This window comes from Typopeltis vanoorti, chromosome 2, assembly GCF_054136105.1.
Source record: "Typopeltis vanoorti isolate ZY-2024b chromosome 2, IOZ_Tvanoo_1.0, whole genome shotgun sequence".
NCBI classification, from domain to species: domain Eukaryota; kingdom Metazoa; phylum Arthropoda; class Arachnida; order Uropygi; family Thelyphonidae; genus Typopeltis; species Typopeltis vanoorti.
This window is the reverse complement of record NC_143550.1, coordinates 68,317,124-68,342,533: the sequence shown is the minus strand read 5'-3', so window position 1 is coordinate 68,342,533 and position 25,410 is coordinate 68,317,124. Positions and strand designations below refer to the sequence as shown.

At 33.2% G+C, this 25,410-nt stretch overlaps 2 protein-coding genes across 3 annotated transcripts in view; one reads left to right on the top strand and one right to left on the bottom strand.

Moving 5' to 3' along the window:
- Pyroxd1 (pyridine nucleotide-disulfide oxidoreductase domain 1) overlaps positions 1–3,015 on the top strand; it is a 218,284-nt gene extending 215,269 nt beyond the window's left edge. The window contains exon 14 of one of the 2 annotated variants that reach the window (XM_090411724.1): positions 2,265–3,015. The gene's annotated coding sequence lies outside the window, so the exon portion shown is untranslated. Of the gene's footprint in view, positions 1–827; positions 1,017–2,264 lie in introns of those variants that run through there. The other variant, XM_090411723.1, reaches the window with a different exon arrangement.
- Positions 2,700–25,410, bottom strand: part of insc (spindle orientation adaptor protein inscuteable) — a 153,014-nt gene continuing 130,303 nt past the window's right edge. The window contains exons 12-13 of the mRNA XM_090411722.1: positions 13,100–13,176; positions 2,700–3,179 (exon numbers count right to left, since the gene is read on the bottom strand). Of these exons, the coding sequence (XP_090267848.1) occupies positions 3,048–3,179; positions 13,100–13,176 (209 nt within the window). The 3' untranslated portion in view covers positions 2,700–3,047. The remainder of the gene's footprint in view (positions 3,180–13,099; positions 13,177–25,410) is intronic.

Here is a 25,410-nt window from a genome sequence, read left to right as displayed (position 1 = left end):
CATAATGCTGTTCTAAAGAAAATTCACCATATCAAACCGTTCCTGTGGTGTCTTCTCCATAGTGAGCAAACTGTGCTTATTATTTAGAAGAAAGGAACAGTTCTTATTATTCCTTTTTCAGTGTTCTTATGTGTGTGATACAAAATGAACTGGAAGGGGTGATAGGTATAAATTCTGATATAAAGAAAGTATGCACTTTAACATGACTGGTAAGAGAAATAATTTGGTATCAAAGCAAAACTTGCATGGTTAACTATAAGTGTGATGTATTTAGTACCTAAAATATCCCACCAAATACATGGGGGGGGCTTCAAATAGATTTCAGTGAAAAACATATTCTCTTAAATTGTTGCTTAACAAGGGATAAAGAAATAATATGTATATTCAATGTGTAAACACAGTGAGTTACATGATATTCAGTCTTTCAGTTAGGACTCAGCTTTGCTGTTAGTTCTTTCTTTGATCTAAGTAGGATCAGCCTGTTGGTTGAGTTGATAGCATATCCACTTTCCAAACAACAGGTTTTGTGTTGAAATCTCTGTAAGTACTGGATGTATAACTCCTAACGCACTCACAGTACTAATATATGATGGGATTTTTACATCCTTTTGAAGATGGGATTAACATTATATATATAGCTATTCTGCATTTGATTGAAACAGGTTTTGTTCCATCTTTTATTCTAACACGAAATTCCCATTCTAGCATTATTCTGAACCCCAACTGATCTGGAACTAGGGAAGGGTGGGCTCACTGTCGTGTAACACTGACTTTTTAGCAATGTTAATTATTTACATGTTAAAGTGTCTTATCTTTTTATTTTTCAGGTGCATAAAGATCCTACATTGGTGAGTTATGGTTGCTGATTGTGTCTACAATTTTGAAATTTCTTGTTAAATGACATAAGATTTCTGTTAATCATGTTTGGAAACTACTGTCAGATAAATCCTGGAAAATTTGTGGATGTGTCTGCTCTTTATAGTGGTATGAATAAATAATGGCTGAGATGGTCTGCAGTTTTGATGCATCACTACCAGTATATTTCAAATGGTTATTAAAATGGTACTCACTCTAAAAACTCATATCCCAATTATGCTGTTAAAATTAAAAAGTGATTGCTGAAACTGCAGATATATATTAATAGTAAAAAAAAAAAAAAATCAATTTTTGGGAGGTGGGGAAGTCAGTTTAAATCACTTTTTTAAAAAATAATAAAATAAAATCCTGTTGATTACCTGTTATTTGTTTTTACTAGTAGTATACTAGTATAACTATATAAAATTCTATATTAATTTTTTTTGTTTTCACTTTGAAATAATTTTCAAACTAGTGTTGTATCTATGAAGACCATCATCTTATTTGGCAAAAAAGACTGGAACTTGAACTGTTTATTATTAAGTCAGTAATATATGATTCATGTTTAACATATCCACACTATGGCAAAAATTTTGTTCCGAAAATGGATAGGTAATATTTATGAAATACTTTCTGCAAATTTTTTTTTTAAATCAAAAAGCATTTTTTTTCCAGATCTTGAGATCGTTTGTGAATAGTATTTCTTGAAAGAAAAAAAAAATGTTAAGAATTTTGATTATTAGCAAATTATCACAGACAAGCTACCTATAGTTTTCAGGTTTTTTTTTTTTTTTTTTTTTTTTTTTGTAATTCTTATATTCATGCCTTTTAGGTCAACCATAGCACTTTTATACTGTTGTTTTTAACTATGAATTTTTTTTTATAATCTCGTATGAGATTATTAAAAAAAATTGACAATTTGACTCGTCTATAGGGCAGATAAAAGATAGTATGATAAATGACTTCTTCCACAACAGCCAAAAATAGAACAGATTCAAATTCAAAACTCAGGGTAACCTTCAGTTGACTAGGTTTAGCTGCATACATTTCTATAAAATAAAAAGAGAGAGAGTTATCATCTCACCACTGAGATTACAATGTATGATCCCCCAGTATTTAATTCTCAAATCACACATCCATCATCTTAACTTGATTGCACTGGCATGATGATTTTAAGGAACTTTGATGTGATACGTATTGTTACCACACTTGAGTTTCCTTTATATATCCATGATATGTAAATCTCTCTCTCTTTTGTATTTATTTTTTTTTTTTTTAACTTGTTTCTCTATGCTTTTCATCCCAGTATCTCTGGCATCATGGGGATTGTAGATAAGCCCTATATATATGTATATATAAATTGACTTATATATTTTTAAATAGTGAATCATTATATGATTTTCTTTTAGCATCTGAGTTGTGTCAGTGTACAGACCTAATTAGCAAGCTCCACACATCAGTCATTCCTTGCTTCTTATTCATACTTATGGACCGTCACTACTGGTTTCTTGAAAAATCAAAACATTGGCCTCTGCACTGATTCCAAGAACTCCAGTGAGGTTGCCATGTAATAGTAATATTAAACTGGTCATCTCATCAGTCTGTTACACATCACTGTGGTATTATTCCCTTCACACATCAGTGATCTTGGTATCTGATTTATGTATAGTTTGCTGCAACACATTTTGTGGAATATTTACATGTATTCACACAACTTTATTTCTTCTTAATATAAATTTGATTTTAAAGTGTTTTTTATAATCAGTTTTAGAAGTGTATTTGAAAAAATCATTTTAAACATGGATTTAAATAGCTTAAACATGACATATTTTGAATGGAAACCATAGGCTATAACTATTTAATTTATCTAGTTAACAAATTCATTACATCCCTTATACTTGGTTTTTAAACATCAGGTGATAGAAATCTGCAAAGTGAAAGGATTTTTGAATAACATACTTGCTATGTTATTCATTCTACAAACAGTGCATGAAAAGCATATGACAGCAATAACTCTTACAGATATTCTGTAGCCTCTATAGATCACTAAGGATGAGTATTGACAGATTTTTAACTTGACTGTAAATTAGTACTATCTACTTGAATTGGACTCACTTGTCTTGGTAATAGAGTGTACATTATTAAATTATTGTCTTTCAGTGCAGCGTATCGTTATTTCTATAGTATTTTTTTTAAACATAACTTTCCTGTTTTGATGAGTATATTAAGAAAGAGTCCCACAATTTTGGCTCAACTAATTCACAGGCATTTAGTTGTTTGAATTCTTCTATTCCTCTTGCAGCTGCTATCTTCCTTAATGCAGCCTATAGTACATTAAAAAAAAAAATCAAATTATTCCTTAAACTTATGAATAAGAGGGCATTTGCATGCATACATACATTATTATTTTTGTATAAGTGTGCATCAATACAAACTAATAGCATAATTCCAGAATAGATGTCTTATGAGAAACTAACAGTAGAAAGAACCCTTATCAAGAAAATGCAGAGCCCAAATACAATGAAAATACATTATTTTATAATACTTAATAATTTATTATGAAACAAAGATTCTAGCATTGAAAAGTTTTTTAAAAAAAGTGCTAGAATTGTAAGATGTAAATAAGACATTGCTTTATCTTTATAGCTTGTGTGACTTACAAATTCATGGGAAGATTTTATGTAAAATCAGGCATATGGCAAGCATGGATACTATGTTTTCTGTTACTCAACACATGGATCACATTATGAAGGAAAGTAGAATTGAGCTAATTAAAATCAGCTCTTTATGCAAATAATTTTATAATTGTGGTTGGTTGAGTGGTCAGCATTATCTGCTCTCCAAACAACACGTTGCAGGTTTGAATCCTGGCATGGATGCATGTAATTTTCTTTAGGCAGAAGATGAATTTCGTCACCCAGACCACTTTCTTGCTTATTGAAGGCCTGAAGTGGCCTGAAAAAAAGTTCAAAGTTTGGTCTCTGGAGGGGTTTTCAGACTATATAAAACAATAATAATCATTTAAAAAATATTAAAATTATATTAATTTTAGGGAAAAATTCCTTAGCCCACCCATACTATGAATGTAATATAGATTTACAAAAACCTTTTGTGGGTGGGAGCCACATAAAAAAAAAAATTCAGTACCAATCTTCAAAACTGATTAAATAACTGCTGTAATGGTATGAAAAATCAGCAATAAAAGACAAACTAACTAGGAATGTCTGTTGCATTTTCAATGCAGAACTTACAGAAGAAGTAAAGCATTTCAACTCTAAGGCACAATTTTTAGTAAAGATAGTAAATTAAATATGTACATAGAGTTAAACAAAGGTAATGTTGTGGAGGAGCCAGTTGAATAAAGTTATATGAAATAAAAATGGAAATTAGTTCAAAAACACTAACCTAGGAACTAATTAACACTAAAGGAAAATTTTGGGGTTAAATAGATGACAATCATTTTTAAAAAATGAACCATACTACTTCAGATTATTAGATTAGCTCTTTTCACACATTCTTGAGTGCTAATGATGTTGGAAGAATTAATCTAATAATCTAAGGTAGTATTGTTACTAAATAGGATATGAGAGGAAAGTGCTTAATGCTAGGATGGCTAGATGAACTGGTGCAATTATGGTACCATAGAACAGTGCTTCCCAAACTTCTGGATTCAGGGCCCCCTTTGGAAAATTTAAAATATTCCACGGCCCCCCTCAAAAAAAAAAATAGTAATATAGACATATATTCGTATAGTATTTATTGTATTTATATTCAATACAAAACATACACAGCGACTATTGCAAAAATCACATGCAAATATTACATTTTTAGCATCTTACATACACATTTGACATGGCACATTATCTCATATTTTTATATATATAGATATATTGTTATTGTACATTTGCAGTACGAGCACATGAAATGTAAAATGATTAGTAATAAAGAATTAAAAACATAAAAGAAGTTTAATAACAATTTAATGTGATGGATGTGTTTCAATGCTGTTACATAAAAAGTCAATATCAAGTAAAATATTTGAAACTGCAATTCTTAGATTTCTGCTTTGAAATGAAACTTATATGAATAAGCATATATTTACTAATATTCATTAAGTGCCAAAATATGCAGGAAGCAAAATTTGTGAACCCGCACCAATGTGTGATTTTTTTTTCCCCATTAAAATATAAAAAATAACAAAAAAGAAATAATAAAAATTAAATACGTTTCTTTTAAGATAAAAAATCTACTTAGTCTTAAAACATTTTCAATTTGTTTTCATTATTTCATGGCCCCCCTCAACAAAACTTACGTCCCCCAAGGGGGCTGCCGCCCACAGTTTGGGAAGTGCTGCCTTAGAAGATCAAAATGTAAGATTAATTTGAAAAAATTATTGAAAGCTAATAATAACACACTAATTGTGTAGTATTGTCATGAGATGTACATGTAGACACAAAAATATATTAATTGAATCATCTTCGATTTCCTCATATGAACCCCCAAGGGGTGTTCAGGTGGGAACACCCCTTAGGAGTGTTCCATCCTGGAACCTGGAATACCCCTTAGGGGGTACATAATTTAAACATTTATTTGTCGAATCAAAAAAAAAAAAAACTTATCTCTCTAATGTCTTCTTCCAGACTGCATGTTTAAACTCTTCATCCATTTCACGCCCACCTTATTTAACCTCCTGACCATTAATACATTCATACACTGCTTCTGTTAAATACTTCTTGAATAATGTCCAAGCAGCATTGATCCCCTTCCCACCCAGTTCCTCATTCCATGATTGTGCAAGCTTTTCTTGAACTTTGCACATATATCTTTTTTTTTTTCTTTTACTTAGAAGTCCTCCTGTAGCAATCTCCCACCCAGTGATCCTCATGTCCACTCTTATCATTTGGAGAGGATTTATCATACATTATGATGATACCATTTTCTTATTTGCATTTCTTGAATATAAAAAATATAATGAACTGTCCTCTGCATTTCCAAGTTTATAGCAACATCAAACCAGATATTTCATCCTCTCCATGTCCCTTGCATCTCTTCTGCTATCAACATCACACTCCTTCACTTCCTGCCCTTGGTCTTCTTGAATCTTTTGGCAAGTGTATTCAATCGGTGAAACAACTTCATTCCCATTATTTCTGATACTACTAGAATTTATAAACAAACACAATCACTTCTGGGGCTATAAGAAGTCCTATAGACACTACTTCTCAGATATTGCTCTTGCATTCCTGCCCTTGGACAATCTTCGCTATCATACCAACCCATAATTTTCTCTGGATTCAAATTTTCTTTCACTTGCATCAACAGCTATTCCATTCCTTTGTTGTCTGCTCACATACACATGTTCACTGCTACTGCCAGCAATCACCTTTCTCATGAAGTGTCTCCCTGTCCATCCTGACTCTCCCCCATTTCTCTCACTCACACTACTCACTTCCTCTGTCCTACTCAAGTGTTCTTCTGCATCACTTCTTACTTCCTCTGATCTTCTTTTCCCCACTGATACTACATCATCTGTCATCACTCTTCTTTCCAGCAAGAGTCTCACCAAAATCAAAATGCAGTTTTCATCCCTCTCTTATACAATTCCATATGTCCCTCAAATTCATCTCACATATTCATAAACTGCACTCTTTTCTATGCACACAGCTCTGCTAACATTCCATTCATAATCATTGTTTGTCATATTGGCTTATCACTGTCATACTTGGGAAACATACTTGATTACCTTACTTACCACATTGTTATCTTCCTCTCCTCAACAACCTCCTGATATTCCACTACTCAATCACTCTAATCATTCTCCATCCTGGAAAACAAATTGCATACTTTCATTCACCACACCTCAAATAACTGACTCCCTATACAACACCAACCGAGCCATGCTTAGTGAAAACTTGACATGCCGGTCCCAAGCCCGGATAAATGGGGAGGGTTGAGCGCAGGGCTAGCAACCCAGTCTCAAAAAAAAAATCTTTGCTATGCAAACTGAAACCTTCCGAAATGTGATACTGGATGAAGAAAATAGAACACGAACACAAGGCACCTCTGTGAAAGCCCTTCTGGGGAAGCAGAGGTGCTAAAGAAAGTAACAGACACCTTACCAAAAGACAAGCATAGACTGGGATGTTGGAATGTTAGAACCATGTTCGACCAAATCTTGAGAGTTCTAGAAATAATGGGATTAAGCGAAACGAGATGGATAGGAACTGGAAAAATCAAATTAAACTCTGGTTACTACTTAATCTACTCTGGGAACCAAAATATGAATGACCACAAAAGGGAGTTGCACTAATGATGACAAAGAAAGCTCATGGTGCACTAATGGAGTGGAACCCAATATCCGAAAGAATACTAAGCGCTAGATTTAAAGCCGGCAAGCAGAACATCACAATAACTGCTATATATGCACCAATAAATGATGTGATCCAGGAAGAAAAGGATAATTTTTATAACATGGTACAGAGAAGTATAGAAACAACAAATAAAAAAGATATGCAACTTATAATTGGAGACTTTAATGCTAAGGTTGGAAATGATAATACTAATAAAGAAACTGTTATGGGAAAGTATGCAGAAGGAGAAATAAATGAACATGGAGAGTTACTTATAGACTTTTTATGTTCAATCAGCTTGTAATAGGAGGGAGTCTCTTCCAACATAAAAAAATACACAAGTGGACATGGATAGCACCAGATAGAAAGACAAAGAACCAAATAGACCATGTACTTATATCAAGGAATTGGAGGAAATCGCTCCTGGATGTCAGAGTTAAAAGAGGAGCCAAAGCATATTCAGATCACTTTCTCCTAACAGCTACCATGAAAGTAAAAATATTTAAAAATAAACAAACAGTGCACAATAGGAAGAGGTTTAGAATTGAAAAACTCAAAAACAAAGAGATTAGAAATAAATTTATAACTCTACAGGATAAATGGGATAAACTTGAAAAAAGAGGAGATAACATAGAGGGAAAATGAACGAAGATTAAAGACATACTAATAAGCACATCAGAAAAGATATTGGGATTTCGAATTAATACAGACAATGAATGGATATCAGAAAACATGAAATTAAAAATAGAGGAGAGAGAGAGAATAAAAGAGAAACTGTTACAGATTGGTGAAAATGCTGAACAAGAACAAGCAGAAAGATATAGAACAATTAACAAAGAAATAAAAAGAAGTGCAAGAAATGATAAAATAAAATACATAGAGAATCTAGCACAAGAGGCAGAGGAGGATGCATATATAAATGATACTAGAAAGCTGTATGATGTTACAAGGAAATTAAGTGGAAAAAGAAACAAATGGATAGTTCCTATATACAATAAAGAAGGAAAACTATTATTAAACGAAAAAGAACAGATCAATAGATGGGTGGAATTCTTCTCAGAGAAATTTCAAGAAATGGCTGATGGTGACCAGAGCCTAGAATTAAATGAACAAAATGCATCATTAGATATAAATTTGATTGAAATAACAAAAATATAAATTACAAAAGCGATAACTCAGATCAAAACAGGTAAAGCACCAGGAGCAGATAACATACCAGGTGATATACTAAAAGCAAATCCAAAACTTATAGCAGAAATAGTATATCCTTTACTAAATGAGATATGGCAGAAAGAAGAGTGGCCTAAGGAATGGAATACTGGATTACTGGTTAAATTACCCAAAAAAGGGAACCTATCTGAATGCAAAAATTGGAGAGGTATAACATTGCTGAGTGTTATAAGTAAAATACTAGCAAGGATCAAAATAGAAATAGAAAAACAACTAAGACAGAACAGGCAGGATTTAGAGCCAATAGATCATGCACCGACCACATTGCTACTTTACGAATTATCATAGAACAGCCATTGGAATGGCAGGCAAGCTTATATTTAAATTTTATCGATTTTGAACAAGCTTTCGACAGTATAAACAGATCTTCCCTATGGAAATTACTTAGAAATTATGGACTCCCAGAAAAAATAATAAGAATAATTTAAAAAATGTATGAAGATTTTGAAATTAAAGTAATACATAGAAATGTATTACTTTAAAATTACCTTTCTCCCTCTCAGAACCATTTAAAACAAAGATAGGAGTAAGGCAAGGTTGTATACTCTCCCCTTCTATGTTTTTAATTGTCGTAGACTGGGTGATGAGAAAAGTATCTCATGGAAATACAGGATTACAATGGTTACTTCAAAACCAACTCCATGATCTAGATTTTGCAGATGATTTCTGCTTACTTTCACAGAAGCACCAACATATAGAACAAAAAACAACAACACTTGTAGAAACAGCCAAAAAAGTTGGTCTTAGGATAAATAAAAATAAAACAATGTTGATGAAAATAAATGCAAAGCAAAATAACAATAGAAGAAATACCGCTTAAAGAAGTAGAACAATTCACATACCTTGATTCAATAGTATCAATAAAAGGAGGAACTACTGAAGATATAAATAGAAGGAAACAGCTGGCTTATTCAACTTTCAACCAACTTAGAAATATTTGGAAAAACAAGAATTTGTCTATAAAAACTAAAATGAGAATATTTAACTCAAATGAAGGCAATACCAATGTATGGATCAGAAACTTGGATGTTAAACAAAAAGATAGTTAACAGTGCCCAGGTCTAACTAAACAAGTGTTTAAGAATGATACTGGGAATATATTGGCCAAAACAAATATCAAGCGAAGAACTATGGCAGAGAACAAACCAGAAGCCCATGTTGCAACATATACGTGAAAGGAAATGGAGATGGTTGGGGCATGTGTTGAGGAAAGAAGATAAAATAATAGTAAAACAGGCTCTAGATTGGAACCCACAAGATAAAAGAAGACTAGGAAGGCCAAGAGAAACATAGAAAAGAACAATACTGAAAGAAATAACAAATATTAATAAAACCTGGAACCAAATAAACGCAGAAGCAAAAAACAGAGTCTGGTGGAAAATGGTGGTGGAAGACCTATGCTCCCAGGTGGAGTGAAGAGGATTAAGTAAGTAATACAACACCATTCTCAAATCATTCATCACTTGACTAACTTTCATTTTATTCTTCCTTGCTCTTCCATCCACAGTTCTCATTTTTTGCCATCAGTCTTGCTTACTTTACTTTCAGTCATAGCCTTTGTCTCTCTCATATTATCAGTGATGATATGAGAGAGAGACAACAAAATGCAACTTACACTCTGCCCTGCCTTTTACCCTTTGTTCAGCATCACTTACTCTACATTCTCTACTCTGATTCAAGGAAGCCTCATAATCCATTAGTATTGGTGTACTTCCTGCACACCCATATTTGCTAACCTCTGTACATGTACATCCTCACATCTCTCCATGCATTCATGACAGTGTATCATCCTGGAAAAATCCACACCACCCATTTTATTTGTCTTTTACACTGATCCACATAACTTCACTCCAATTGCCATTTTATCTCATATCAATTGACTAAAGGATACATAGAAATTAAAAACTGAACAATGCCATCAATCCCAACTAGTACACATTGAAATGCAACTTAAACTTGATATCAAAATACAATAAGTAAAAAATTCAGCTTATCTAGTTGCAGCCCATAAAATCACTATATTCATATATTTACCCTCAAATGACTAAAAATGTATGTAGTATTATTGCTCTTGACATTTCCAGAGTATTGGATTGAAGCCCCGATGCATTAAGGAGGCTTTGATGCAAGAAACTGCCATCCTTTAGTCTCTTGCAACCCTCTGTGTCATGGTGAATGGCTGTCTCTCACTGTGCTTCTCCACCAATGCCTATTACCTTTCTCCCATACATAAATGATCCACTAATCATATTCACAGCTTAGCTGATGGTATCATTTAACAAACCATGTGGTGCTCAGACCAAGCTTGAGGATGATCTGCAATCAGTGCCTTAAAGACCAATCTCCATATCATTCATCATTGGAGCCAGGATAACCTGGTAACATTCAATATTACCACCAGATGCCATCTTTAATATTTTTTCTCGCAAAATCTTAGTGTCCACCTATCCTTACCCTTAGTAACACACAAATCATCATAGAGGATCAATTTTCACTCCCTGAACTGACATTTACTTCCAATCTCTCTCTCTTGCTCAACCTTAAAAAAAAAAAAAAAATGGACATTCTTTTTCTCTGTATCAATCTCAAATATTCCCATCCTTAGAATACTGTTCACATGTTTTGGGAGTAGTGCATCCAGAACATCTCTAAGAACTCTTGATAGTGATCCCTTCCTAATTGACTTGCTTCAGCCACTATTCTCACAGATGCAGTTTTAGCTCTGTGTCCTTTCTAAAGGTACTCTGATGATCACTGCTCCATTGAGCTGGAAATTATCCTTTCTTTGCATCTGATAAAAATCAGCAGCATCTGCTCATTCATCTCTTTTCAGATCTAAATGCAAACACACTGAACCTGCTTCTTTTCCTCATTTATTTCATCTTCCTCTGTCATATTACATTGTATTTCACATCAAGTGTAATCTTTTATCTTGGGAGTTGTGCACTTAATAGATTTAGACATTTTAGTTTATAGAAAATCACAGAAAATATAATTTTATCAATCAAATTGGAATAACGATTTAAACTGGCATGAACAGAGAATGCTCAATTGGCAAAAAGTATTGCTTAATAAGATAGTGACTTAGAGACTAATCACAGTTGCAGTTTATTTTCATTTGATTATATACCTACACATAGAGTTTCACAAACTTCAAATCCTGTTTATTCTCTTTTTTGATGCATTCTTAAAAATTTTAAATTGCATGAATTACAATATATACAGATAACGGAATTTCTGTGTAACACTTTACCAGGTAAATAATACTGAAAGGTGCACATAGGTTCATGTACTGGAGTCTCCTTAGTGTTTAACTGATTTCAGAATTTATACCTAAAAATTCCTTTCCATTATGTTGTATATGTGTGATATGCAACTGCAGGAATATATTATAATAACATAACTTCATTTTATTATTTTCACTAGCTTGTTTCTTTGCTTACAGAGAAATATAACATTCTCTCTAAACATGTACTTGAAGTACTACTGGACAAAAGCACAATACTTGAAGTACCCTGGCTTCTTATGTCTTTAAATCTAACATTACTTGAAAATTTTGAAGTTTAGTTCATGTTAGTACAAGAGGATGATATACCTTGTATGTTCATGATATATACAAACATGCGCATGATATCTAAATTTTACCAATAGAGATCATGCAATGATGTCCTTGTGTGTACCTGTTAATCTTAAAAATAAAGTTCAAAATCAAAGAACTTAGAAAATCCACTGAATGAGCATCTGTTCAAAAGTTGTGAAAAATATAAAATATTGGGAAGAATAGTACTTATGCAAAATAATGGAGAAATATTTCTTTCACAGTTACTGAAACTAATGTTCTATGATCTACTGGATAACACAGTTATGTTAATTTATATTTATGCCATTAAAGTTATTCATTTATATACAAATTGTAATTTCTCTGAAATACAGTGGAACCTCAGTTGTCGAACATAATTCATTTCTAAAGGCTGTTCGGAAACCGATTTGTTTGAAAACTGAAACCATTTTCCCATAAGAATTAATGTATTGATCTGTTCCCGAACCCCAGATGATTGCTTATTGAAACCTTTATAACTGTACTTCATCCATAAAATAGTATACAAAAACAATGAAAATGCATAAAATCTTACACAAAGAGAATAAACACAATAAATAGATAAAATATAAATGAAAATTGATCACCTCTTTATTTTTGAGTATTGTACAGATCGTTGATTTTACCATATTGAACTGTATAGCAAGATCCAAGACACGAATGCCATTTTCATGGTTGGATATGATTTCTTTTTTCACCTCTGTCATGGTTCTAACAACTTTTCTTTTCACTTTGCTGCTATCACTATCCTTCAGTCCCATGGTAGCTTATTTAATAATAATTTATAAAGAAACAATAAAACACAAAGAAAATCAAGAAAAGGCGCTGCAAATTCAAGCAGGTGTCTGCACTGAGGCGAGGGTACAGAGTAACTGACGCTCTCCCACTGTAATCTCAGCCTGCAGAGCACGTGGTTGCCAGTTTGCCTGTTCAGGAACCAAGATTCTGTTCGAAAAATATGTTCAGGAACTGATTTGTTCGAAATGAGAGTCGTTCAACAACCAAGGTTCCACTGTACTTTAAAAATTATGAATATTTAATTGAAGTATTTTATAAAGAGACTTACCAAGCAGGCAACAAGAACTGCATCACTGTTGTTTCGTTCTTTCACTTCTTTACACAATTTGACTAGACGATGTATGCCTGGAAGAGATTATATACATGCATACATTTGCTTTCCCTGATCACATAAGATATATTACTTCCCCAAATGCTATTTGGTGCTGTGATAAGAAAAACTTTTAAAAATAAGAACAACGAACACATTATATTACTACAGCATTAAAAGCCTGATGTGACATCTGAATTTAAGCACTGTTTAATTGGAGGGGAGGGGGGGATGGAATATGAATCAAAAGATTTAACATAAATAAAATATGGCAGTAAGAAATGCTTCATTAATTCTTCACAAGGAAAGTTTCAATCCAAAATAATATACTCTCACGTAGTTAATGGACATAGTAAATACTGCACACAGAAAACCTGCTTAAAAGAATGACATTGGGCTGATTCTAACTCAGTAGGGTTCACACATTACTTATGTATATATATATATATATATATATATATATATATATATAGGAGGAATAACTAACTCTTAAAGATGTGAGCAAAATCATTAGGATTAAACTATTCATAATAGCTGCAGGTGCTTCCTTTAAATTTTTCTCTTATTAATGTCTTAAAAAATTTCAATGAATATATACAGTCTTAGGCACCTTACATTTGATGTAACACTAAAAGAGAAATAAGATTAAGTAGGTGATATTTTTCAGGGTTTCAAATCAGCATTTTCAGAGCACAAAAATTTTGTCAATAATACTAGTACTAATAATTAGTGGTGAAAACAATTCAAGTTGTAATAGAGAAAATAACAGGTCTTAAAAAATGGCAACTTGCAATGCTGGATATATATATATATATATATATATATATATATATAAAAGGTTTATAATTGCATATAAGCTAATACAAGTTTATATGCAATTATAAACTTTTTTGTAATAAAAGTTGCAAGAACACCTGAACTGAGAGAGAGGGAGTTGACAGGGGCAGCTAGCTTCTTATGAAATTTGAAAGCAGCACAAAAAAATTATATTTCTTTCAAGTTGTAGTTATTTTTAGAGATGCCCTGATATAGAAAATGCCAATATCATATGTTGTTAATGAAGAACTGTAATAATTGAGTGAAGTAAGAGGAAGAAGAATAAACCATCTAAAGTTTTCTGATGATATTGATCTCCTAGTGTAAAACAAATTATATCTTCAAGACATCACCACAAAATTAGCTTAATACTCTTAAAAAATATGGCTTAACCATCAGTATCCAAAAAACAATGACAAATATCTGTGCTTCTGACCAAGAAGGAAGTGCTGTAGCAGAAACTGAAAAATTCCTACTTGAAAATACACTATAGAAGATGATGATTAGTTTAAATATCTAGGCAATATCGTTAATAAAGATGGAAGATCAAGACAGTATATCAGAACAAAAATCATAAAAGCAACAACAGCACTCCAAAACTAAAACCACTATCGACAAATAAGCTTACAATTGCAAACATTATCCCTTATTGACACACTAGTTAATTCAATAACTTCTATATGGAAGCGAAACATGGACCTTCTTAAAGGAAGATGAAGAGAGGTTGCTGGTACTTGAAATGAAGTGCTATAGACAACTCCTAAAGATACATACCCTGATCACATTGCAAATTTTGAAGTAAGATAAAGAATCCAATTCTTTTGCCAGTCCAAGAGATAACATCATAATCAAGATTCAAAGAAAACAACTTATATATGGTTTGGTCATATCAGCAGATTAAATGGCCTACCAAAGTTCTTTAAGGACTTATTCCAGGAAGTTAAAAAAGAGGCAGACCTAGAAAAACTGGATATAAATTATATAAAGAAATTGGATAGGTGCTTCACTTACACAGCTGGAAACACTGTCAATCAAGGACTGCGTGGAAGATTTCTGTAAGGAATATTTCTTAATATTAATATCTACTCTATAGTCCTTTGTGGACTATGGAATGATGAAGAATGGCATATTAAAATGGAGGATATTATGGACCTAGCCATAAATAGAAATATAGAAAAAAAGTTTCAGAATTTACCAGAGCACACATGAGAATATAACCTTCAGCATCAGATTTTCCTTAATTTGCACTATTTAAAAGACAAGCACTGACCAGGAGTCTGTATACGTATTTACCTTTGATTAATGTTTAAGTTAAGGAATTCTTCATTTGAGTAACTGACATAAATAAATGCTTTATTTACACCAGTTATTATGCATATGTATGACTGCTTATTATTAAACCATTATATGCATCTACAAGTTTAAAAAAAATGTAATGATTCATTATACAAAAATGGTAGTCTGGAACTTATCTTGTTGTATGACTGGGGTACACTTGTGTGTGTGTGTGTATATATATATATATATATATATGTGTGTGTGTGTGTTAGAAGACTGATTTACTTGGTTGAGGTACATGTTTTTTAGGATTAAATGACTGGGAAACCGAGATAAGAAATAAAACAAATTTGAATGGCATGACTCATTTCATCTTTAACAGACTTCTTCTTCAGATGCAAAAAAAATAAAAGAAACAACCAATAAAAACCATAAAGGAAATAAGTAAACAGTACAGAAAAGGCTAGCATATGCATTTCAATGTTAATGCCTTACCATTTGTGTATTTAACAACATTCTTTCTCTGACTTCATTGTTGGGCATACGCATGCGTTCACAATCTCGTGTACACCAATATCATGTGGCATACAATATCGATGTACATTGTACATCTAACTGTCGGCACAGTGACAGTCAGACAGGTTATAACTTAGGTTGTTATTGAGATGTATAGGAGTGAGGATGATTTCTTTAGATTCTACTATTCTTCTCTCTAATTCATCGGAACAACAGAAAATATTAGTAGACTTGTCCCATAGCACTGGATGGGTTTCTCTTCATTAGAATTTGCAGAAAACAGAACATGGCTAGACGGAACACTAGCTTGCGTTCTCCTGTAACTTATGGCCCTCAGTGCATAGCTCAATGGATTTCTCTGTCTTGCCAAAGTATGGCTTATCACTGCACCACATTTGGTAGACACCAGGTTTAGATCTGCTCAGTAAGGAGCAGAGTTTCTGTAGAGGTGTGAAGCTGTTTTTGTTAGGGAACCATGGTGAGCAATGATAAGTCAGCTAGTAGAACAGACTCAAGTTCAGCTTCTAGAAGAAGAAAGCCTCCATCAATATATAAGTACTAATAGAGATGAAATTGAGGTTGCAGAAGAACTGGAAAAATACCACATGGACATAATTGGAATCACTTAAACAAAGAAGACAAAAACAGGTAAGCTCTTACTAAAGTATAAGATGCTATATTTGAGCAATAATGATCAAGGAAAGGAAGAAGTAGTGATAGCATCAACATTTAACTCTACTTCTCCTAAAGAAGTAGAGGAATTTTTCGAGTCACTAGAGCAGGCAGCTGACAAAAAAAATGGAAAAAGTGGTACTTGTTGGACATCTGAACAGCAAAGTAGGAAATGAATTCCCACCAGTCATAGAAATGTATTGAGAAAATTTAGAGAAAAGGGCAAGGCTGATAATAATGGTATCTGTTGAATTTCTGCTCAGAATATGGACTAGTCATTATTAACACCATGTTCCAACATAAAAATCTGCACAAGTTTACATAGAAGAGAAGACAAGAAATAAGAAAAACCTTGTTGAGTATGTTATTGTTAATATCTGCATGTTGTTTCATTATATAAGAGTGTGCAGAAAATTTGAAATTGGAAGTGAGCATCACTTAGTTATAATAGGATAAAACTGAATAGCACATTGAAAAGAACAGTGTGTGTAAAAAAGTTTTAAAAATAATTCAAGTTGAGCAGCTTTTACAGGTGAACTGTAGACTCAACCATACAAATTCTTGAAGAAAGAATGAACCACTTGTTTCTATCAGAAACAAAAAACCAATCTTGGAATCTCATTGACAAACTCTGAAGAAAACATTGATTGATTCAGTTAAGGAGACATGTGGTGAAGTTGTCTGCAAGAATAGAAAAAAAAAGGACACAAGAAGTTAGAGAAGCAGTTCTGGAAAAGAAGAATGCATACCGAAAGTTCCTAGCAAATAAGTCGATAGATGTTCTAAAAGAATACAGAGAAAAATATAAGAGCTGTGTGTGAAAAACAAAACTTCATGGGAAGATTTCGGTAAGAATATAGAAGGTAAATATCAAGAAGGTGGAAAAATGTTCCGGAGGTTACTGAAAAAGCTTAGAAACTTCGAAAAGAGTGCTGTAAAAGGAATCAAAAATAATAAAGGTAACATGAAAACGAGTATATCCTAGATATCTGGAGTAATTACTTTGAAAGACAAACAAAACCATACTAGAATGTTTTCATGAGGAATGCAAAGAGGAGTACCTATCAATATTTCAAAAGTTAATGGGAAGATTTCGGTAAGAATATCAAGAAAGTGGAAGGTAGAAAAAGCCATCAAAAACTTGAAATGTGAAAAAGCAGCTGGAGTAGATGATATTCAACCAGAAATGCTTAAGTATGGAGGTATGAAAGTTCTGCATAATTCAGAGGCCCTGGTCAGAAGGTTGAATTTCAAATGTATTAGAGTAGAGCTTTAATAGTTCCCATACATAGAGAGTAAAGCTGAATGTGAGAATTACAGAGGAATTTCTGTACTAAATGTTTTAGGTAAGATTTATGCAAGCATACTTGAAAAGAGATTGTGGAAGAACAAGCTGGGTTCAGACAAAATGCAAGTTGTCAGGATCAGATTTTCACTTTATTACAAATTGTTGAGAAATCATAGGAATATGACAAGTATCTGTACTTAAGTTCTGTATATCACGAAAAAGCATATGACAAGGTACCTAGAGAAAAGATTTTCAAAACACTACAATTAGAGTAAAGGGAACATTATACAGAGAAATACATAGTCTATAAGAAATACATAGTTGTAAGTTAGCAGGTAGAATTGAAGAAAATACAGTAAGATGGTTTAAATGTTAAATCAGGGGTAAGACAAGGATGCACATTATTTCCACTTATCCATCATCCATATGGATCACATTATGAAAGAAAGTGGCATTAGGATTGGAGGCAAACTTAGCTCTTTGCTTTATGCAGATGATGTACTTCTGAACACATCCAGTACAAGTCTCCAGTATTCCCTAACTAAATTGAATAACAGCTGTGATAAATTTGGCATAAAAATCAACAATAAAAAGACTAAAACTATGAAAATATAGGCAGGAAAATAGAAAACTTCAGCTGCATTTTGAATGAAGAGTCTATAGAACAAGTACAATATTTCAGCTATTTAAGCACAGTTTTAGTGAAGATGGTAAGTTAAATATGGAAATAGACAACAGAATAAGTAAAGCTGGTGGTGGTGGGGAGCCAGCTCAATAGATTTATATGGAATAAGAGAGAAATTAGCCAAAACACTAAACTAACAGTATACAAGAAAGTGTTCAAACCAGTTTTAAGTTATGGATCAGAGAGTTGGGTTAAATATAAAGCACTTTATCAAAGATTAGATACCAAAAATATGAATTCTGAGGGAAAATTAGGAGCCTGAACAGATGGCATCAGTTGTAGAATCATATTAAAAATGAAAATATCAGGAAGAAACTTGATATTGTTATCACTCAAGAATGGGTGAGCAAGGCTAATCTTAAGGTGGTATGGTCACTTAAATAGAGTGGGTGAGGAAAGGTTAGCAAAACAGGTTTTTGATGTGAAGATGGCAGGAAAAAGACCCATAGGAAGACCAAGGTCTGGGTGGATTGATTCAGTCAGAAGTGCTTTTGAAGCATGAAATGTTAGATATGGCAATATTGGAGTGCTGACAAGTAATAGACTAATTTAGGAGAAAATTGTTGATAGGAGATTAATAATAATGTAAACTTAATCATGTAGTGCTGTCATAATAGCCTCAAAATCTTTTGAGGGTGCATATCAGGAAATTGATGATGATGATGATGAGAGAGAAGAGTAAAACAAGCAAATCCAGTTTCATCTAAATTGCTTTCTTCCATAGTAGAATTAGTCTTTAGGAATGCATCATGAGAAAACTATGGATTTAATATCATGGAAGAACTATCATAATAATGATATTGTTCTGATAGCCAAATATGAAGAAGTCTAGAAAATGCTAAATGATATTGATAGAAAAAGCTGGAAAAAAAAGTTTAACGATTGACATAATTAAAATGAAATTAGGAAACAAATGCTTTGGCTTTATTGCATTATTCAATTGGTTACCTGTGGGAGTAAGATGGACAACTTAAAAATAGGAAGACTGATTACAAGTAACCCAAAGAATCTTGGAGAGAAGAATAATCTACATAAAAAAGGAGAGAATCAGAAATAATAGAATTAGATATATGACTGGAGTAGAGGATATTGTGTAGTATTGAAAAACATGTAAATAGATGTGGCCTGGCCATATTAGTAGATCTGCAGATGAAAGATGGACAAAACAAGTTCTTTTAATTCATGCTTGCCTCAACCTCACCCCAAATGAACTCAAAGCCATTATAACTACTGCTTTATTCAAGTTTCACATTGAGGGAGCACAGTTCTGAGATCATCAGTAATGCCCCACCTCCTCTTTTATCTTTTCTGTCCTTTTGAAATTATTGTGCTAGAGAATGAGTTACATGTCACATCCTATAAATGCAATAATAAATTTAGTTTAATCCTTTATCTAAGTGTTATCAAATAAAGTTTGCACCTGAAGCTACTTCAAGACTGAGGCAACTCATAGCAAAGTGGACCAAGATACTGATGCTCCTGTATCAGTATCTTCCATAATGCAAAGCACATTTCCTTGCTGATATGTATAATGCTATGCATTAAGGGAAGGGCCACTACCCAGACCGGTTTCGACATTTATTGAGGTCTCATCAGTGGGAGCCAGGACCAGAAGTGGAGATACCAAGGCAGAAGCAATGGAGAGGTCATCTTTACTTATATGAGTTGCCAAAAGGTGTACCACCTTATTATTAAATTACTCTGGATTTAGAAAAAGATGTTGAAAGTTTATCTTCCACTTGGTTAGACTATAATAAATTTAGTTTAATCCTTTATCCAAGTGTTAGTAAACAAAGTTTGCGCCTGAAGATACTTCAAGACTGAGGCAACTCGCAGCAAAGGTTTTGCTATGAGTTGCCTCAATCTTGAAGTATCTTCAGGCGCAAACTTTGTTTGCTAACACTTGGATAAAAGATTAACCTTTGCTACGAGTTACCTCAGTCTTGAAGTATCTTCAGGTGCAAACTTTGTTTGCTAACATTTGGATAAAGGATTAAACTAAATTTATTATAGTCTAACCAAGTGGAAGATAAACTTTCAACATCTTTCTCTGAATCAAGAGTAATTTAATAATAAGGTGGTACACCTTTTGGCAACTCATATAAGTAAAGATGACCTCTCCATTGCTCCTGCCTTGGTATCTCCACTTCTGGGCCTTGCTCCCACTGATGATACCTCAATAAAGGTCGAAACCGGTATGGGTAGTGGCCCTTCCCTTAATGCATAGCATTATACATATCCGCAAGGAAATGTGCTTTGCATTATGGGAGATACTGACAGGAGTGATGAGAGCTTGGTCCACCTTTGCTACGAGTTGCCTCAGGCTTGAAGTATCTTCCGGCACAAACTTTCTTTGATAACACTTGGATAAAGGATTAAACTAAATTTATTATAGTCTAACCAAGTGGAAAATAAACTTTCAACATCCTATAAATGCTGGTTATATATGCAAGAATTTATGACAATAGGAATAGTTTGTTTTGCAGAAAGTAACTAACTATAAAAAATAACTTTGTATGTATGTGTAAAAACATGCCCATTCACCCAAAATAGAAGGGATATGTTACACGGTCAAGTGAGCTACTGCCAGATGCACGAGACGTGTGAACATGTTAAGATTAGAGCAGTTTAATCATGCTTCACTGCTTTCTTTGTAAAGTGTCTCCATAAGAAATTAACTTTTGCGCATCTTAAGTTTTTTGTTGTCAAACCATTAAAAAAAAGTTTTTTTTAATGGTTTGATTCACAATACAAGATGACAATGTGAAAGTAAATAATATATTTATTTACTTGGTTGTTGATATTTCACTGCTTTATACACAGCATCTTCAGGACACAAACAGTTTGTTACAGTAGGTGAACAGCAGCAGTAGTTAACAGTGGGAACAGTTTAAAATTTCAACAGATAAAGTAAAGAGCTAAAGTCCTAATGGCACCATCTATTGTTTGATAAAGAGAGAGAGATTTACAAGTATCAATTTGATTTTAAATTGGGGTCTGGGGATTGTTTTCTGCTGCTGATTTTTGAATCAATTCTACTTGGAGAGGCTTCTACATAGCACTTTGGTTTTATCCTATCTAATCCTGTATGAAGATGTGTCCAAAGCATGATCTGCTGGTGCTGACTTGTCATAACATGGTGCTGAACATGGTTTTTTTTTTTTTTTTTTTATGTCCAGAGATATCCCTGTCTGTCCATGATAATTATACAGGACACTTCATATACACTTAGATGTGATAAACTTTGTCCTTTGATGAATGGATAAGGGATGCTAGTTTGATATATGATTTAAATGCAGTGTGGAGCTTATGTTTATTAAACACGCTGAATATTTTTTCAGATGTGTCCTGAATAAATAGAATAGTAACAGTTTGAATTTACTGTTGAACTGAATAATGATGTGATTGTGTAAATATTTTCCAGTAGGTGTAGATTTTCTATAAATAGAAAAAGATAATGAATCATTTGAAAGGCCAGTGACTAGTGTATCAAGGAAGGAGAGACATTTTATTTTATTCAAAGATTAAATTAATACTTGTAAATCTATCTCTATTCAACAGTAGTTGGTACCAATTGGAAATTCTTTGTCACCTACAATTTTAAACTGTTCCCACTGTTAATTATTGTTGTTGTTTGCATGTTACAATAAATTGTGCTTTGAAGATGCTGGATATAATATCAGCTAATAAGTAAATAAATATATTATTGATTTTTTTTTATTATTATTATTGCCTTATGTTGTGAATTAAATAAGCCTTTCTACTCATCTCTTCTTGTACAGGACTTAGTTTTCTTCCAAATTATGGTTTTGAGGTGGGGGGGGGGACAACAGAAAAGTGTAAAGGAGAATGCTTGTCTTTGGATGACAAAGAGGAAATTTTATGGAGTGGAAAGAAATATTAGTTAAATATTAAGGGTCCTAAGAATTTTACAGATATATTCCAATGCCAGCCTGGTTGGCAGAGTGGTTAGCATATCCACTCTCCAACCAACAGGCTGCAGGTTCGAATCCCATTATGGGTATGGACGTTTGTGATTGTCTTTAGTTGTGAGATAATTTCAGTGCCCAGTGTGAGACCACCACCCCCACTTATTAGAAGCCTAAAGTGGCTTGAAAAAGTTTTATGTTTGTCTCTAGAATAGGGTTTCTGAACTATGTAAAAAAATAAATGAAAAAATGCAAAAAAAAAATATATATATATATATATATAATTAATAAAAATGGGGGTGGAGAAATCCTTAGTTCATCCACCACTTATGAATGTATTAGGTTTATAGCATTAATTTCTTCCTGAGAGGAAGAAGTCAGCTTACTATAATAATGGCTTTGTTGATAAAGGAATCATTGAAACATATATTATTAATAGATAAACATTAAACTGCATAACTGAAATCCTTCATTATGTTCATGAAGAATTAGCAGATCTAAATATGGTAATATGGAGGATTTCTTCTATATCAATATTGTATTGTATCCTTAGATGAACAGCATTAATCTCTGTAACAAAAGTATGGATCACTGATGTACAGCTGGTCCAAATAATGAAGATATCATGAAATGACTTGCGCCACAATAATCTCCTTTATTAGGACTAGGTGGGGGAGATAGCTTATAGGGTTAGGCTAATTATATGTTACATGTAAGATAGTATATATGGTAGTATGTAAGTTAGACACAGGATATGGAATATTAGCATGGCAAATAATTACAGAAAGCAGCAAGTTCAACTGGCCAAATCCATGGCCAGCACTGTCCTGACATTAGCAACAGTATGAAAATCGAGCAATAATCTTAATAATAGAGGTATTGATATTACATTGGCAAGTATGGCTAATAGCCATACATAAATGCATGAACTGAACGTCTTGAGTTTCATGTATCACGGGGCATTAAGAACTGAACATCTTTAGGTTCTTAATACGAGACAAAGTCAGTGTGCCAAGAGAGTCCAACTGCTAATAAAGATTACAGGTTAGTTTTACCCTACTGATGACTAGTCATTGCGATAGTAATCCTGCTCAGTACGAGAGGAACCACAGGTTTGGACACTTGGTGCATGTGCTTGGTCAAGTGACCAGTGGTGCAAAGCCACCATCCATGGGATTATGACTGAATGCCTCTCAGTCAGAATCCTGTCTAGCCACTGCAACAATTACCGTTAGTGCCGTGTGCATTGAAAGACAGACAGTGCTGGTCGGAGTTGCTTTCATACTATTACGGTGCGATCACTCTGGTGATGAGGCCACTAGAACAGAAGCATCAAGGCAGCCATTGAAACTGCAGCAGCTGCTTCCTGTGCTGCACCATTCAGGTGTAATGTGCAGGCACCAAATCATCTGCAGATTACCTCTATGTACTGGTTTGGGTGTCATGCTTAGAAGAGTAGCCACCATACTGCAATCTATTGAAACTCATCAAGTATATGAAGAATATCTCAGAAGAGATGTTGCTCATAATGTTCCATACAATAATTAGCAAGTTGGAGGAAGAGGACTTCAATAACCCATTAGAACATCAGATCAGAACTCTGTTTATTTGTAAAACTTTTTTCTTGAACAGCAGTCAAATATCCAGATGTATGACAAAATCAAAGGAAAAAAAGTGAATTTTTTATTTTGATTTTATTATTAATCAGCTATTTTTGCCTTACTAAAATATAGCATCACATTATAAAAAGATGTCTGTTATTATTTATGACAGACTAAAACAGAAATATGAACCACTGTTATCTCAATAAATTAGTAGTTAATATGTCTATCTCACTTTTGATTTAAAAGGAGTTACTTATTCTCTAAAGGGCATGACTATACTGTTTCTTCAAATAAAATACCATTCATTGATTTTTTCACTCTATTGATAAAGATCTGTGTAATGTTCCTGCCAATAGAGATAATAGGATTTGGTTTCAAGCTCTGTAAATTATTTTCAAAGCCAAACCTCCACTTCAAATTAAACCTTTTCTAAGATTAAGAGCCCAAACCAATCTTATCAATATTAAGGTAGATAGAGGCAAGGCATTCATTGTGAAACAAGACAAGAAAGAATACTACAGGAAGCTTATCTTAATGCTCCAAGACCACTCCACCACCTTCTCTCATCCAAACCTGCACTATCAATAGACTTAACCAGCATATAGATGGTATCTCTTGTTTGAACGATGACTTTTTAGAAAAAAGTAAAGACTTTCCATGGACATTCCCCTAGCCTATTACAGTCTTCTCAAAATGCATAAGCTAGTGGTTCCTTTAAGACTTGTTGTTGATTACACTGGCTTTCCCATTATGAAAAATCCTCTTTCCCCAACACTTGTTAATTATTTTATGGAATTTTACAAGCAGCATCTCTTACACAGCATTCTTCCCAGGCCTATAGTTTGCTGCAGTTATGCTGATGTTATATCTGCTATTCGGACTGGCTCTATATCAAAGCTCCATGCTTTTGTTACAAATAGTAATACTGTCCATCCAAGAATACAATTTTTAGATCTCCTGATTCTTCATCAACCACATGAAGGACTTAAGTTTCAAAACTTAAAAATATAATGATCTATACATTAATGTTTAGATCATTATATTTTTTTGCACAGTCTCACCATCATCCATATAAAAAATCTGTCAGTATTAAAAACTTCATCATACACAGATGTAATAATGCACAGTACATTCTACTGATGCATTATTACATCAGCAAATACAGCACATGAAATCTGTGTTCATAGCTAAATGTTCCAATGAATCCTTTATCCACAAAGCAATTGATAGTCACTGGACTCCATCTTCTCTTCCTCTTGGAAAGAAATTAATAAGCCAGTAATTACTGGCTTATTAATTTAGTAATTACAGAAACTATCCCTTATGTCAAGGGAATATCAAAACATATTTGTAGAATTCTTAAGACACTTAGTATTCAAGTAGTGTTTCTTGCAGTCTGCAAAATTTTCTCTTTTTTGTTAGCCAAAGATAGCATTCTCCTTTAGACTTTCATATGTTTTCCAAATTCCTTGTTTCTCATA